Source organism: Globicephala melas, chromosome 4 (genome assembly GCF_963455315.2).
Source record: "Globicephala melas chromosome 4, mGloMel1.2, whole genome shotgun sequence".
Classification (NCBI taxonomy): domain Eukaryota; kingdom Metazoa; phylum Chordata; class Mammalia; order Artiodactyla; family Delphinidae; genus Globicephala; species Globicephala melas.
In genome coordinates this window covers 123,748,589-123,766,774 of record NC_083317.1, presented here as the reverse complement: position 1 = coordinate 123,766,774, position 18,186 = coordinate 123,748,589, and the positions used below count along the sequence as shown (strand labels likewise).

General features: G+C 35.8%; 1 protein-coding gene across 6 annotated transcripts in view; it reads left to right on the top strand.

Annotated features, from left to right (window-relative positions):
* RASA2 (RAS p21 protein activator 2) overlaps positions 1–18,186 on the top strand; it is a 117,085-nt gene that overhangs the window by 63,008 nt on the left and 35,891 nt on the right. For 5 of the 6 annotated variants that reach the window (XM_060298532.1, XM_060298533.1, XM_030873333.2 and 2 more), the window contains 6 exons: positions 488–571; positions 2,240–2,312; positions 5,619–5,695; positions 7,515–7,616; positions 17,208–17,364; positions 17,754–17,902. In XM_060298532.1, coding sequence (XP_060154515.1) covers positions 488–571; positions 2,240–2,312; positions 5,619–5,695; positions 7,515–7,616; positions 17,208–17,364; positions 17,754–17,902 — 642 coding nt within the window. The remainder of the gene's footprint in view (positions 1–487; positions 572–2,239; positions 2,313–5,618; positions 5,696–7,514; positions 7,617–17,207; positions 17,365–17,753; positions 17,903–18,186) is intronic. The other variant, XM_060298531.1, reaches the window with a different exon arrangement.

Genomic DNA, 18,186 nt, shown 5'->3' with positions numbered 1-18,186 from the left:
TGCCCTTTATTTATGAATCAGATTTTAAGTGGAAACCACAGTTGTTTCCTTGTTTCTCATTCATGCTTTAGCAGAGGATATGATGCCACAGATGTGACTTGGTTTGTAGTGTCTCCTTTAAGGTTCACACAGCTTTCTTTTCCTTTTTAGAAGCCACAGTAGTTTTAATGTTATTATCAAACCACAGCGTGTACCTTGTTGGATAGACCTTGTGTATATCCAAATATTATTTGGTAGTCTCAGTACTGGCTGTGGTGGTTTAGTCCTATTTGGAAATACAGCAAAAGTAAATAAATGCATATGTACATATGTTTGGGTAGGTGGTATATAGGCATACAACTTCAGACATGTGGAAAACAATTTTAACCCTTTGAATGTATTAATTCGTATTTAAAGATAATGTTTTAGGTTGTTTAACTTGAATATAAATGTTTTATGTTGTTTAACTTGAATATAATAACGTTAATTTTTCTTTATTCTTCCTTAGTGTCAAGGCATGCCATGGGTTGCCTCTCATAAATGGACAAAGCTGTGACCCTTATGCAACAGTTTCTCTTGTGGGCCCTTCTAGGTAATGCTTATTGAATTAGTATCAGATTTTTAAGTTTTAAAGTTTAACAATTACAAAATTAAAGTTCTAAGAGAACTTGCTAAATAGCTATTTATGACACAAAGTAACGAATGCTTTGAAAGAAAAATCTTCAGTTAGTTCTATTATTCACTTGCAAACAACCAACTCCTATTTTTATAAAAGAAAATGAGTGCCATTTCAAATCTGCCAGACTCTTAGGCTATGGGGAGCAACCTGTGTTTTATAGTAGTTAAAGTGTACTTTAAAACATAAACCTGACCTTCATTCATCATCAGCCTTCCTAGTTTCAAATGTCTTAGATCTTATTGCAGGTAGAATCCTGTTTTAATAAATGCTAGTTCAAAATAGCAAAGGAATTTCTATATTTTTATCTGGAAAACAACTCAGGACTAAAAATACCTTTTTTCTCATGGCATCTGTGCTGTACAGAGAGAATTCCAAGCTGTAGACAAACTGCTGAAGTACCAGAACATGGTGAAGTGCACTGTATCATTGATGTTAATTACTTACGATAACTTATGGAAAATCTATCACACTTTGTAGTATTTTCTGTTTTATAATTTCATTATGGTTTCTTTCAGAGCCTGGCTAGTCTGAAATTTGTCTACAACTTGAAGGTTTAGAGTCAGGAAACAAAGAGCATACTATTCCCTCTACACAAGCACATGTATATACACATAGACATGCACTTCTTCTTCCCAACCCCAAGCTATGTATTCTTATTTTTTAGAAAATCACCAGTAAGTCACTTTGAAAAATGTATTTGTCCCTATGTATGTAAAGCACCATGCCTGGTACTTATTGGGTTCTCAAACAATAGTATCCTATTATTATTATAGATGGTTTTATATTTAAAAATATAAACCTGACCTGTTTGCTAAAAGCAGATACTCAATCCTATAACATTCATACTATCAGAGGGATTGAGTTTTGTGTGTTAAAAATGTTTAATCTAGTTGAGCTGTTTTTGGTTTTGGTTTTTGTTTATAATCAATACCTGATAGATCCTTTAGTGTAATTGCTTAGTAATGTACAGATAGAAATTATTTGGCTTGTGAATTTGTTTTAAAAAGTCACTGTTGGTTTTGATATTGTACTGTCATTTGGAGGATGTTACCATTGGCGGAGGCTGGGGAAAGGTTACATGGGACTTCCCTGTACATTTCTTCGCAACCTCCTCTCAATCTGTAATTATTTCAAAATTAAAAGTTTTTTTTAAAAAGCCACATTGTGGCTGAAGCCCAAGAAGTAAACTAAGAATGCTTTTCGTGTTCCTCTGGTAGTTTTCAGCATAGATAAAGGTACTCTGAATCTCATTGTCTTCCTTCTACCATTTATTTCGAGTTGCTTGTATAATCGAATGTGTTATTAAAAACCCCTGAAGTAAGCTTGGCAGTCAATCTAGTATAGCCATAGAATAATATAATCTTGGCATATATCAGATATACAAAATTTGTGTGTTCTTTGATTTGAAGTTTTAGAGACACCTCAGTTTTTTTCCCCCAAGTAATATTTAAAGCTACTGCCTTCCCCGAGTCATCTTAACAGTTAAACAGAAAGAGGTCAGGCTCCCTGGTTGGAAATAGCATGTTTTATAATTGTGTACTATTAAGTTCTACAAGGTAAAACTCTACCACATTGGAACAGGAATGACCAAAAGAAGACAAAAGTAAAGAAGAAAACAAGCAATCCGCAGTTTAATGAAATCTTTTATTTTGAGGTAACATTTTGTTTTATTTAAATGTTAACATTGAATATTGAATGCTGATTTACTTCTTTTTTTCAAATTCTGGCCATAGTCATAATTTTATTAACTAATGCAACTAAGCATTTCTAAGCAGTAGAACCACAGTGTAACACAGTAGAGGCCCAGTGCATAAAACAAATAACGGCAGAGCTGTGATTGATTTGAAGATGGGGAAGTCTAGGACCACACCTACTCTTCAGTCATCCTCAATATCACAACCCCCTTCACACAGAACCCTACCTTATCCAGCCCCTGACCTAACATGCAGTGGCCCCAGGACTCTTCTGCAGAATATTATTTGAAAACCACTAGTTAAATAAGTACGATATCACTTGGTAGATCTGGGTTCTGGTCCCAGTTGAGTTTGAACAAATCACTACATGGGAGACTCAAATTTCTTATCTTGTGAAAGGATAATTTTGTAAGAGAAAACAGTAGCATCCCTACCTAACTCAGCGTTTTTAGGAGGTTCAAATGTGAAAATGCTTCAAGACTATAAACTATTATATGATTAAGGCCTTATTATTAAGTTCTTTTTAGCTAAATCACTCTGTGGACACATGCTTATTTTCTTAGAGAACTTCAGCTGCCTTGAAGTTGCCCAAAATACAGTGCTTTGGAGTTCTCTACTGTGGAGCATTTGTTAAATAAATGCTTTTTCATATTATTAGAAACTATAGGAAAAAAACAAAAATAATCAAACTGTATTCTAAAAGATTGTGTTCTACCCATAGAATATGTTGCAGTTGAGATTACCATGTAAGGAAGATTTGAAAAAAAGAGTTACATTTTGTGCTTTTCCTTCTTTTTGTGTGTGTTTTTCTTGATGTTTCAAAGTGAAAAGAGCGAGGGCACATCTAGCCATGCCTGCTTACTGTACTTTAAAAAGGGAACACAGTTGAAGAAATGCCAAGATTGAAGTAGGAGGAATTGGGGGGGGTGGAGGCAAGGAAGAAAGAAAACAAAAGAAAGTGCACCAGTGTGAGACGCCCCATTTCCCGGCTCAGGACTTGCTCAGTTCAGTTGTTCTGTACTTACAAATGGCTGTTACATCTAGCCTGGAGAAAACCAAGAAGGGGCGACTTGCAGCAGCAAGCAGATGGTCCTTTGACAGTCAAGACCTGACCTCTTTGCTATATGCAAGCATACATATTAGGCCTTGAACCATTCATTCAAAGGGCCCTTTGTTGAGTTGATTATAAAGATAAAAGTCCAATCTCTGTGCTCTAGTGAGAGCAGGAGACCCAAAGCGTACACGTGTGTGCATACACTCAGCAGTAAAATGCAGTAGTAGATACTGGGTAGCTCTGCTCTAGGTGAGTTAAGCCAGAGGAAAGAGTATTAGAGAAGGAACATTTTGAGCAGAGACATAGAGACAGAAAAGCAGAAAGTTATGTCCAAAGAGTAGCAAGTAGTGATTTGACTAAAAGGGAATAATGGGAACTGAGCTTAAAAAGATAAGAGTAGGACCAACTAATGAAAGGCCTTGAGAGCCAGGCTGAAGTGCTGTGTTAGCCATTGAATGTTTTTGAACCTGGAAGTAATGAGTAATGCACTGTTTTGGGAAGAATTAACCATGATCTGTGGGCCAGATGGCTGAGAGAGAGAACAGAGATCAAGAGACTGTTGTAGCTTAGGTGTTTTTTTAAAAAAGGAAAAAGCAGAAAGGGGGGGCTCTGATTCAAGAGAAGTAATATGGAAATGAGAGGAAGAGATGGATGAGAAAGAAACTGCAGATGGCGAGATAACAAATTGGTTATAGAAGAAGAGAGAAAATGAGGAGTCAAATGTTGTCTTCATGATTTCAAATCTGGAAAAATAGAAAAGTTAAGAAGGAAAACATAAGTGGTTCAGTTTGGGGCATAATGAGCTTGGACTCAGATATGTAAAATCCTCCCATAGGAAGTTCATGACTGTGATGGGTGATGGTTGTAGATAAAGAATCAGGAATTGCTTACAGCAAGTCAGGAAAGAAAGCCAAAGGAGTAGAGGTATACAATAAAGGAAAAAAGTGAAGAAGATTAGTTCTGCCACATATTATGTATTTGACTTTGAGTATGTCTCTTAATTTCTGTACTTCAGCTTCCTCATTTTCAAGATGAGGATAATAAATCTAGCCCTGCCTGCTTCAGGGCAGTGTTCTGATGAATAAAAGAGATAATGGATGTGAAAGCACTTTGAACAGCACTATGCAGTACGTATGTAGAGCAAAATAAAATATAAAACCCTGGAGAAAACCCATATTTATAGGTTCTGAGGAAGAAGTACCAGAGGAAGAAGCAAAGAGAGCAGAAGGTAGCCAGGATAGTGCTGGGTAAACTCAAAAGACCAGAGTAGCTCTGGGAAAAGGGAGTATGGTTGTATGGTCACTTGTCCAGATAAAGGGGTCAAGGAAGGTGAGAGCTAAGAATTTCATCATCAGACTTGATGATTAAGAGAGGGGTTTGGGGAGGGTGATCTGTGAGGAAGCCGGATTATAAGGAGTTACTGCAGTGAGTAACTAGTGAGTGGGTGGTGAGGAAGTGGAGGCTGTAAGGATGGGTAACAGTTTTGAGATATTTGTCTGTGAAAGGAAAGAGATAGGAAGACCATAATTTAAGGGGAGAATTTTTCTTAGACTTGAATGAGGTGAACAGTCTGGTCAAGAAAGCTGTAATTAAAATAGATCGAATGCTTGCTGCATGTTTACTGCGTGCTTATTACTGCATACTGTGTGGGGACGGAGCAGTCTTAGAAAAGAGGAGGATCATCTCATCGTCTTGTTTGGAAGAGGATGAGAATACTCATCGAGTAAACAGGCCTGTGTGGGAACGGACATGTTCAGGTGGACAGTAGTTGAGGAAGTTCCTGCCAACGGCCTTGATGTTTTTGGTAAAAATGTGAGAAGGAAGTGTACGGGTGGCATTGGTATCTTGAGAAATGTGGGAAGGTCTTCAGACAGTTCCTAGCCTATGCAGCTTCCCTGAAATAGAACACTTTTACTCTGAGTCACCAAGAGATTACATATGAGCCAGAGAACCCAGTGTTGCCATAGATTGAGTTGATAAGGAAGGGTATGGAGGTAAGGTTGATTTTGATTTTTTTTTTGCCACCTTATTCTTGCCACTCTGCTACTTTCCATAGCTGTTTTTGTATTTATCTTTTGGGTAAAATATTACTTAGGCACTTTCCTCTGTTTATAATATACACAGTCGAACATTTTAGGGATGATAGTTTTTTAAAGTTCATGTAAGAAAAAGATATTAAAAAATTTTTTTTACTAAAATATTTTGTTTATAGGTAACCAGATCCAGTAGTTACACCAGAAAGTCCCAGTTTCAGGTAGAAGAGGAGGACATTGAAAAGCTGGAAATTAGGTATGTGTCTTGGGTTTTACAGAATTGCTATGTTCTGTGCTAAAAGAAAATCCTAAATTTAACTGTAAAAGGTGACTCAAGCTTAACAGAATTCTCTTTAGCAACTTAATCGATGAAACTTAGAGGAATGTGCATCTAATTTAAATCCAAATAATCTTTTCAAAATCCGATTTCTTTGTACTAATAGTTAAGGTGTATTTATTTTAAAAAGAAAATGAGCTAATTTTCACCTATTTTATTATATTTTTAGTTTTTCCCAAATTTAATTGCTCCGTAAATTTCTAAATCATAGCATAATGAATGCAAAGAATATATAGAAAAGTAATTATATATTAGCCAATTTAGAAATAATTTTTTTATTCTTCTTAACATATCTGCTGTCTAACAGAAATTTCAGTGAGGTAAGAAGTCTTGTAAGATGATTCAACAGGTGCATGTGTTTGAAGTTTGTGCTATTTCCTAGGTCTTAAATATCTATGCTCTTTGGGAGGGGAAAGTTTTGTAAATGCATGTATAGGTGTGGTGTTAACAGTGTGTTCATCTAAAGGGTGTATTAATCACATGTTTGGAATGATCAGGTAATGTATTTTTCTAAATCACCTATCTTTACATATTAACTGGTTTTAATTGAGAAAGAAACTGTAGTCTTGTGTTGGTTTCTTTTCTCAAAAGCAAAAAAGGAACTCTGTAGTCCTTATTTTTACAGGTTAAAATAAAGTGTAGACTTTGAAACTAAGAAACTTAAGTGCTTTCTTTTAGATTATTTAAGATAGTCACTTTCTATGCTTTTAAGTAAAAGCTACTGCAGTATTCTGCTTTTTTAGTTTAGATAGTGAGGTATAAGACAATGCTAACATCTCTTGTTTTTAAGCATGTAAAATTATGTCTGGTACTTTTGCCACAAGCATCTTTGCCGTAGGCATTTTTGCCGCAGACATTTTCGCCACATGACTAATTGGCCATAAGTCAGCTTTGCTGTGAAAAATAAAATAACTAGTTGACAGTTGGTTTCAACTGGTTGAAATGTGTTAGCATTTCTCCTGGTTATCGACGTTATTGATAGCTTCATTGAGCAGACAAGTGACGGTGATTTGCCCCAAGAATTGGTTTCTTATTTGGAAACACACCTCATTGGAGGAGAAAGAGGCTGAGGGCCTGAAAGGCACAGAGGCAAAGCCACATTTCGCATAGAACTTCGAAGCATCCATCAGCAGACATGTGACACTATGGCAAGAACAAACAAGAGTGTGGAGGCTTCAGTACAAAACTCAGAAACCAATATGCATCCTAGTGTCTGGAAACGCATACCTGTCTTAACGAAGGAAGAAATTTTAGGAAAAAAGTGCAATGCTGAATGAGGAGACAAATCAAGAAACAAAAACAACATGTGAAATACTGTGAACGAAAGACTTTGAAGATAAGCGTTTGGGTACAGCCCACAAAATAGAGTCAGTATTTGCACAGCATTGCCATGAATTTACACACATTTTGAATGTGTTCAAATAAATTTTGTATTTTGCAATAAAGTCTTTTTAATTTTGTTGTTTATTTTTTATGTTTGTGTCTTTTTTAATGTCTCTCTTATTTTATTTTATCTTTTATCACAAAATTGCCTTTGACCAATTAGTTATGTGGTGAAAATGTTTGCGGCAAAAAGTGCTTGAGGCAAAGATGTCTGTGGCAAAGATGCTTATGGCAGAAGTACCCAGAACAGTAAATTAGTGCTGGAATACCAATCATAGTAATTTGAAGCTTTTTGGTCATGTGCGTTCTCTTACACATTGTTTGCAAAAAATAAAGCCAGTTTTTAAATTTTCAGGATCGACTTGTGGAACAATGGAAACCTGGTCCAAGATGTTTTCCTCGGTGAGATTAAGGTTCCTGTGAACGTGTTAAGAAATGATGCTTCTCATCAAGCCTGGTAAGAAGACAAACATTGTAGTGAACGACATAGTAGGTCATCCCCTTTCATGCACTGTATATGCAAATAAATGCTTACTTTGAGCATATTTTAAGTTTTTAATGGATAAGCCCAAAGTTATTAACATTAACTGATTTGGCCATTAATTTATTGTTGCAGAAATATAAGTACAATTATATTAGTTTTATGACTTGTCCTCTGGTACTGAGAGAAAAGAACTGAATTGCCTAGGAATATTTTCATGTTCAAAAACTTAATCTTAACTCTAAAGAAAAAATATAAAACATTTCGAACATTACGTAAGAGTTGCCCATGTGAGAAGATGCTTGATCACAAATCAGCATCTGTAGTTCAGAAGCTTTATTAATGGGCATGGGAACTGTGGATGTTTGAAAGCAAAATGTTTATTGTAGGGATTCAGCTGTTTACGGGATCTCACCAGTGATTTTCCTACCCCAAATCCCATTGAAATGCACCATGGATGGCTCTGATGTTATGTTCTAAATGCCTAGGATCTAGATGTTGTTGAGCTGATCCAGTTAACACACTTTTCAGGAGCTCTAGTGGCTCAATATTGGCTACAATATTACCTTTTTGTGACTTCTAATAGTGACATTAAACTCATGTTAATGCTCGGACATTAAACTGATGTTAGTTTCCTTAGTAGAATCAGTGTGAAACTCTTGTTTTTTTTCTGTCTACAGCACTTAAAAGCGTGTATATCCTTTCCCTTCCAGTAGGTTGCCCAGTAGCCCTCATGCTAGACTTGGGTTTCAACTGAGTATAAACAGCATGCCTTTCTCATTTGCCTCTTAAGGCCCCCTTTTTAGGGCTCAGTTTCAGTTGCCTGGAAGAGGAGTTGAAACAGTGTTCAGATGTTTCTTACTGTGGACAGCAGTCTCATTTGCCTTTAGGATTTTGCTTCTCCTGAGTGTCGTCAGGCATTCTTCACTTTGGACTCTGTTGTCCTTAAACAGTTCTCCCTAGTAGACTGATATTTCTTTCTTTCTTTCTATCTGTCTATCTATCTATCCATCCATCCATCCATCCATCTATCCATCCATCCATCCTAAGTCTTAGTTGCAGCATACGGGATCTTTAATTGTGGCATGAAGAATCTTTTAGTTGTGGCATGCGGGATCTTTAGTTGCAACATGTGGGATCTAGTTCCCCTGACCAGGGATCGAACCCGGGTCCCCTGCATTGGGAGCACAGAGTCTTAGCCTCTGGACCACCAGGGAAGTCCCTAGACTGATATTTAGAGTGTCAAAAATTTTATTTTATTTTTACCTCTTGCTAATGCAGATCTAAGATTTATTAGTCTTTATGATTCATTTTATATGCTGTAATTTTCAAAATGTATCCATAGATGGAAACTTGGTCACTATGAAAAACTGATGAACATTTGAGGCTTGTCATTCACCTCTGCCAATCTTCTTCCACCTTCTATAAAATTAGCATACTGTTTAAAAAATATTTATTCATTTATTTATTTGGCTGCATCGGGTCTTAGTTGTGGCACGCAGGATCTTCATTGCGGTGCGCGGGCTCTTCATTGCACTGCACAGGCTTCTCTCTAGTTGTGGTGTGTGGGCTCCAGAGCATGCGGGCTCAGTAGTTGCGGCACGTGGGCTCTCCAGTTGTGGTGTGTTGGCTTAGTTGCCCTGCTGCATGTGGGATCTTAGTTCCCCGACTAGGGATCGAACCCACATCCGCTGCATTGGAAGGTGGATTCTTAACCACTGGACCACCAGGGAAGTCCCTAGCATACATTTTTAAATGAAAATTTCTGAACTCAGTTCATTAAGTCTTTAAAATGATATGCCATGCTACTTGGTACAAAATAAAATGTGAGTCATTGTGCCTCCCAAGGCCCCTCAAAGTGAACTTGAAATGTGCCATTATAGCCCTATTTTAAATAAGAGGTCTCCAAATTTGGAGGCCCTCCAAATTTGGCAAAATTTGTAGAACTACCTAGGCAGGATGTAAGAACACTAACAAACAAATTAATTTTATTCCCATAGATTTTTTTTTTTTGCTAATAATATTTTAAAAGTAACCTGCCTAAAAGTATGTATTAAAATTTATACAACATGAAATAGAAACATCTGCTAATTCATTTATACTTCTCTGCATGTAAGGAAATATAAAAATGTGAATGCAGTTTTCTTTTAAGTCAAATTAAATCTCAGCCTCCTTTGTCAATTGTAGAGCTGCAGCATCCCCTTGTGGGGTTGATGGTAACTACATGAAAACTCAGGAAACGCTTTATTTACCTTCAGGATTTCAGGCATATTCTTTCTTTCTTTCCTTTTTTTTTTAAATTAATTAATTTATTTATTTATTTTGGGCTGTGTTGGGTCTTCGTTTCTGCGCGAGCGCTTTCTCTAGTTGTGAGCAGGGGCCACTCTTCATCGCGGTGCGCGGGCCTCTCACTGTTGCGGCCTCTCTTGTTGCGGAGCACAGGCCCCAGACGTGCAGCCTCAGCAGTTGTGGCTCACGGGCTCTAGAGCGCAGGCTCAGTAGTTGTGGCTCATGGGCCTACTTGCTCCGCGGCATGTGGGATCTTCCCAGACCACGGCTCGAACCCATGTCCCCTGCATTGGCAGACAGATTCTCAACCACTGCGCCACTGGGGAAGCCCAGGCATATTCTTTCTAATCTTAATATTCTAGCTCATTAGTGTTGATAATATCTAGTTTTAACTTTATCATATGTAGATCACAGAATTTGATTAGACTTTTTGAATAGGTAGTATACTCACATCGTTCACAGTTCAAAAGGTAAAAGTCTGTCTCCTGCCCCTGTCCCCCAGCTAACCATTTTCCCTCTTCTGAGGCAGCCGCTAGTTTGAGATTGTGGAAATATTTTATGTAAGTATAGGCAAACATGGATATATCCTTCTTTCCCATTCGTTACACAAATGTACACATTTAAAAAAATTTTTAATTTTATGTTGGAGTATAGTTGATTAACAATGTTGTGTTAGTTTCAGGTGTACAGCAAAGTGATTCAGTTATACATATACACGTATCTGTTCTTTTTCAAACTGTTTTCCCATTTAGGTTATTACAGAATATTGAACAGAGTTCCCTGTGCTATATAGTAGGTCCTTGTTGGTTATCTGTTTTAAATATAGCACTGTGTGTACTTGTCAATCCCAAACTCCCTAACACTCCCTCCCCCCCACCCTTCCCCCTGGTAACCATAGGTTCATTCTCTAAGTCTGTGAGTCTGCTTCTGTTTTGTAAATGAGTTCATTTGTGTCTTTTTTTTTTTTAAGATTCCGCATATAAGCGATATCATATGATATTTGTCTTTCTCTGTCTGACTTAACTTCACTTAGTATGATAATCTCCAGGTCCATCTGTGTTGCTGCAAATGGCATTATTTCATTCTTTTTTAATGGCTGAGTACTATTCCATTGTATATATGTACCACATCTTCTTTATCCATTCATCTGTCAGTGGACATTTAGGTTGCTTCCATGTCTTGACTATTGTAAACAGTGCTGCAATGAACATTGGGGTGCACATATCCTTTTGAACCATGTTTTTCTCTGGATATATGCCCAGGAGTAGGATTGCTGGATCATCTGGTAGCTCTATTTTTAGTTTTTTAAGGAACCTCCATACTATTCTCCATAGTGGCTGTACCAGTTTACATTCCCACCAACAGTGTAGGAGGGTTCCCTTTCTCCACCCTCTCCAGCATTTATTGTTTGTAGATTTTTTGATGATGGCCATTCTCACTGGTGTGAGGTGATAACTTGTAGTTTCGATTTGGATTTCTCTAAGAATTAGTGGTGTTGAGCAGCTTTTCATGTGCCTCTTGGCCATCCATATGTCTTCTTTGGAGAAATGTCTGGTTAGGTCTTCTGCCCATTTTTTGATTGTGTTATTTTTTTTTGATATTGAGCTGCATGTGCTGTTTGTAAATTTCAGAGACTAATCCTTTGTCAGTCTCATCGTTTGCAAATACTTTCTCCCATTCTGTGGGTTGTCTTTTCATTTTGTTTATGGTTTCCTCTGCTATGCAAAAGTTTTTGAGTTTAATTAGGTCCTTAATGGACACATACTGTATCATATTCTGTACCTTACTTTTTTTCACTTTCAATTTAGTAGAACTTCAGTAAGTATTTGCTGACTGTTTATAGTGGTTAAGAGTGTGGACTCCAGAACGAAATTGCCTTGGTTGAAATCCCAACTCTGTCATTAACTACCTGGGTGACCTTGGACAAGTTGTTCCACCTGCATGCCTTTGCTTTCTTTGGCTATCAAATGGGGATAGTACAAACAGTACCTGCCTCCCAAAGTTGTTAGAGGATGAATTGGTTTCATGTAAAGTAAGTTACAAGTGGGTATACCATGGGTATAACTCAGGCTCTCATCATTATAGTTATTGCTGCTGTCATCGCCATTATTCCACATCAGTACATATAGAATTTCTGCATCTTTTTTTTTTTTTTTGGTACCAGTATTCCACTGTTTTGTAATGGTATAAATAAAGAGAACCTTAGTGATCATCTAGTTCAGTCTCATTTCACCAGTTACATCAGTATCAGAGAACTTAACATGTGCAAAGCCCTTGTGTGATTGTACACATTGGCACAGTAATTTCCTCCTAAATGATCCAAAATGAACATTAAGAAAATAGATGCAAACATCCTTTCATGTTATAATTTAAAATTTTGAAAGTAAGATTCAAGAAGTAAATAAAACACATGGTTGGAGTTTTTTTCAATATAAGCACTTTATACAAATTTAAAACTAGATTAATATTTACTTTAAGATGAGTTGGTTTTGTAGTTTGCTAATTTTGGCACCTATCTTTAATCTCCTATCTTTAGTAAAAATCTGTTGATAATGATTATCTTTCTGGAACCAGAAATAACATTTAAGTATTAGTAAAGGTGCCTCTGAACAGTTATTTTCCAGATTAGTCAGCATTATACACAAATAATTGTAGTTTTTGCCTGCCTACCTCAATTTTAATTATACAGACCTTGTTAAAATTTTTCAAATGCTGATTTTTCTTCTGTTAAGGGGCTGTCAAAACTGCTGACTCTTGAGAACATTAGGATTGCTTTTTTGTCTAACTATGAATGAAAAAAATACATGTGAGCAACTGAGTGCCACTTTCAGTTGATAACTTCTTTTTGTTTCCTGTTCCTTATTCTTTCAAACTGAAACACTTCATTCAAAAACTGAAGAAAATATACTTGAGTTTTTTGTTTTTTGGTTTTTTTTTGTATCCCTAGACCTCAGACACACCAGATATCCTCTACTTAACAAATCTTGAGATTTTTCTTTTTAGCTCTAATTCATACAAGATTGCTTAATTCACCAGGGCTCCTTTAGATTGTTTAAATTGAGATTTTTGTAACAATGTTTTAAAATAATAAATTACATGTACATAATTATATAAATAATGACATTATGTATAGTTATTTTACATATATATGTTTAACTTTTACTTGCATTTATTTTTTTGCAGCATTTATTCCTGGGCCATAAGTTTTTGTTTCTTCAGTTTCTTCTGGGATATCTTTTTCTTCTGGGCAACCTCTTCTGGTTTAGGAACAATCTGTTCTTTTTCTGTGAGGATTATCTCAGTGTGGCAGGGAGAGCTCATGTATGGGTTGATCCGACCATGAGCTCTGTAAGTCCTGTGCCGTATCTTGGGGGCTTTGTTCACCTGGATGTGCTCAATGACCAGAGAATCTACATCTAAGCCCTTAAGTTCAGTATTACTCTCTGCATTTTTGAGCATGTGCAGTAAAAATTCAGCACTCTTTTTGGGCCACCCACCCTGTGTCCAGCCCCACTGTTTGGCCTGGGGCACACCTACGAACTCCACCATTGTAACAACGTAATGGCACACATGACTTCCTTAAAGTGACATCCTTCAGATACTTGGCGGCTTTTCAGATATGCATACCCTTAACGGCCTGGGCAGTTTCACGAGTGTGCTTAAAGTGAACACGAAGATTTGAACCTCTTGATTTGCCTGATTTTTTGTGGTTTTCTGGGTCAAGTGAATAACGAACCATTTTTAGAGGTTACCTCAGGCCGTTTACTAGAAAAGCTATTTAATATATTTTAAATGGTAACAGTTATATGTATATAAATGTTTTATAAATAACATTTACTGTGTACAAGGCACTATTCTAAGTGCTTTACTTACATAACCTCCTTAGGGATTAAATCAGTTAGATACTATTATTACCCCTTATTTAAGAGGTGAGGAAACAAGCACAGAGAGATTGAGCAGTTTTCCCAAGGTCATACAGCTGTGATTTGGACCCAACTCTTTGACTCCAAAGTTTTTGCTCTTAACCAATGTAAAATAATAAATTTGTACTTCGGCATAAATATTTTTGAATATGTTTAAAACTCAAAAATATTCTCTGTTTTAAGCTGTCAGCAAAGATTTGAGTGTCCCTTGCTTATAAAATATTATTAAAAAGAAAATTGAGTGAGCGGTCCCTTCTCATTTAAAAAAATGATCTTTTCAAGGAATGGGTAGGGCAATTTTGAAATTCTGTATTTTATTCAAGTAGACATGGGTGAAGTATTTTGTCCATAGGAATTTCTTATCCTGCCAAAGAAACCTAAGGAGACAGGTTTAAAAAGAGTGGCAGGAGCAAGCCCTTCTGGAGTTCCTGAGCATACTAGAACAGTGTATGCATAAAAACGAATAACTGGCATAACACTGCCCTAATCCCTCTGCAAAGAATGTGCCATGTGAGGACTATAGACCTATTTTGCGGGTATTTTGTAGCTTTATGAGAGTACCAGAGGGATAAAGCATATTCCTTCCCCCAGTAATTCGGAGATAAGGGACTTAGAGATGCCCTCTGAGTATAATTTCTATAGAACAAACCAAAACAGAGTCTGTAACCTGACTAGAGTATGAGGACACTGTTTAGGATGGGTAGGCACAGTCCCTGGGAGGCTGGGTTTTAACTGTAACACAAGTAATTTTATCCTTCCATATACGGAAAACATGAGTTAAAATAGAAGGGGCAGAATAAAAATGTATCCCAAAGAGGCCAACATGGGTGGCTGCTGCCCATTCAAGCACAGTCAAGCGGTAAGGGGATTCTGTTCTAGAAGTATTGTTCTTTCCTTGGCAAAATTGTCTTAGCTGAGAGATTCTTAAGATTTCCTTAGATCTCTGTGTTGTGTCTCTATACTCACCACAGCACCTTCTGCTAAATAATTTGGCTTTCCAAATAGCTTACCAATAGGTAAAAAATGTATTGATCAAACATAAACAATTGTATTAACAGGTAAAAAAAGGTATTAGTTGAAGTAGGAGATGTAGATGAAACACTATGGGAAATAGTGATAATTGTTGAAGCCAAGTGATAAGTGCATGGGCGTGATGGTGAGGGTGTTGCTTACTAATATTATCACTCTTCTCCCTACTTTTGTGAATTAACATTTCCATAATAAAATGTATTAGTCACAAAAAAGTGTGGGTCTCTTTGCCATTTGACTGTTGTACAGTCTTTCCTCGGTATCCATGGGGGATTACTTCCAGGAACCGTGAAGTTCAAACCCATGTTGTTCAAGGGTCAACCGTATTTCTTTTCATAAATTTAGTAATTGGCCTTCTGTTTTAAATATATTAGTCTCTGTGCTCAATCATTGCAATTCAGGTTCACTTTGAGATGTGCTGTTAAAACTAGGTATCTGGGTCTGCAAAGCTACAGAACATACACTGCATTGTTGAAAATTGACCAAAGTGATGCCCACATCAGGATGCTTGGGGATCAGCCAGCTAGACTTCCCTTAGAGGCACTTCAGAGTCATTTTTGCTAATAGGCTTATTTCCAATTATTTCCATAGGCAAATTCTTTAAATCATTATTTCTCAAATCAGAGACTAGAAGTTCTGAAGGTTGGTCTTCTGAGACAAGAATTCCTGTTTTGTGGGTAGTGATATAATTTCTGTATAATTTCTTCTCCTTACATTACCATTCCTTCATCTTTTAAATTTTTCTTGGTTAATTCTCTAGTTCTCTTTTATATCTTTATCATATCTTTCTGAAAGCTAGAATTCTATTAAAACCCCCTCTCTTCTATTTTTAAACAAGTTAGTCTGTTAGGGGAAGACATCAAAAGTAAATATCAAAACTACTGACTCCTTTATAAAAAGCATTCTAGCTAATGAGTGAAGGAGGGATGATAGAATCATAGTTATCATTTTGCAACCTGTGCAGATTAATGACTCTCAGCAGTGGCCATTAATGATTGCTAATATCACAAAAAGAGAAAACAGTCAGACATTAGTGCCTCTTGGTGGGACTACACAACACTCTAAATGAAATGTTCTTGCCAGAATATGAAATCTGAATCTAAACAGCCCCTAGATCTATCTACAATACTACAGGAAATACAGAGGAGACAAAAGAACATGTTAAATGACATCATGGAGATAGAGTTAACACAGTCCCAAGTCTGGAAAATTGTATAGATAAATTACCTGATTTCTTAGTGGTTAGAGGGTATCTATAGGTTAAAAGAAACTTAAGCTATCAACCAATTACAATCTATAAAACTTGGATTTGAATAGAACATAGAAAACTGTTTAAATTTGGGAGAATTTGCATACTGACTGGATAGTAATGATTTTTAAAAGTTTATATATATATTTATAGTTATATATACTTAAATATTTATAGATGAAATTATAAAACACCTGGAAATTGTTTTAAAATAATGCAGGAGTGGGATGGGAGGAGTGAGTAGAGAGACGGCTAAAACAAGAATAACCTTGAGTTGATAATTATTGAAGTTAGGTGATGGTACATGGGAGTTCAGTATGCTACTCTTTTTACTTTTGTATGTATTTTTAAATTTCCATGACAGAAAGTCTTTAAAAATAACTTAGATTTCTGGTTTTGGTCCTACAAACTTCTCTTGATTTTTAAACACTTCTCTTTCCTTGGAATATTTAAAGCTGCCTCTATTTTTTACATATATATTTTTTGCCTTTTACTTACCTGGAAAAATTCATGTAAATCTGATTTTTGCAAATAAAAACATTTTCAATATATTTGTACTGTTAATTCTTTAATAATATAAAAATCATTTATAAACCTTCAATCACTAACTTTTAAAAAATAAGTTCAAATTTTTACAATGTAGGATTTACTTTAAAATGAGATCACTTATACCTTCTTGTAGTATGCCTTATCTATTTCAACCAAATGTGTCTTTCTTAAATTTAGTTGGTAAAGAGTTATTTTTGATAATATGTTGGATTTTGTGTTTCATTTTTTATTATTTTTTTCCTAACCTGCAAGCTAATCAGACTCTTATTCAGTCCTTTTGAGATCTTGATTTTTGTATTATCTGTACTTTTTTTTCCTGGATTAAAATCTATTTTTAGCTTTCTAGTTCAATAGACAGCCACTATTAAGCCTCTGAAAATTAATACTGTGCTATTTAATGAATTATCCTAACATTATATATTAAGTTGACTTTTTGGATTTAGTTTTTTGATAGCTTAGCTGTTTGTTTACCTCACCGACTTTGAGGCCCATTACCATTGCATAGAATTGATTCTATTTTTACTTTAGGTACTTGCTACAACCAAGAGACAATGGAAACAAGTCATCTAAAACTGATGACCTGGGATCCCTTCGATTAAATATATGTTATACAGAAGACTGTGTGCTTCCTTCAGAGTACTATGGTCCTTTGAAAACTTTGCTGCTAAAATCACCAGATGTTCAGGTACTTTAAAAATCTTGTGTGTTAATATGGAAAGGCTAGAATAATTCTGTAAATTATGAGGAAAAGATTTCAGAGTATCAAGTTTTATTAAAACTATATATACGTGTGTGTGTGTGTGTATATATATATATATACACACACACACACACACACACTCTGTATGTATATATATATATATATATAAATATATATATATTCTGAACCAGAGTACTGTATACCAATATCTGCTCCAAATTTCATCTCTGATAAAAATCTAGAAAATTAAATATTATTCTATACAACAGTTATCATTAATGAACATATTTGAATTACTTTTTAAAGGCTAATGATTGAATATTTAATCATGCTTCTTTGATTTTGTGCTTGTTTTCTACCTTTCTATATTCTAGCCAATATCTGCCTCATCTGCTTACATTTTGGGTGAAATATGTCGAGATAAAAATGATGCTGTTTTGCCCCTTGTACGACTGCTGCTCCACCATGATAAACTTGTTCCTTTTGCCACTGCAGTAGCTGAATTAGACTTGAAAGATACACAGTAAGAGTTATATTTTATTAAATGTTAATTATGTGCTGTTGAAATTGGACCTTAATTTGCCAAATTGTTTTTGTAATCTCAGTTCTTTTGTATTGACCAGCCTCTTTCTGTATAGAGGTCTTAAAAGAACTGCTTAGCAAGTAATAAAAGGCAGTTCTTTAAGTTAGCAAGCAGTATCCACCAACAGTAAAGTTAACAATTAAAAGATTTTTTTCACTCATTGTTAAAATTTCCTGTTACTAATCTTTGCTTCTTTATTGTAATGAGTCACATGTCACAAATAA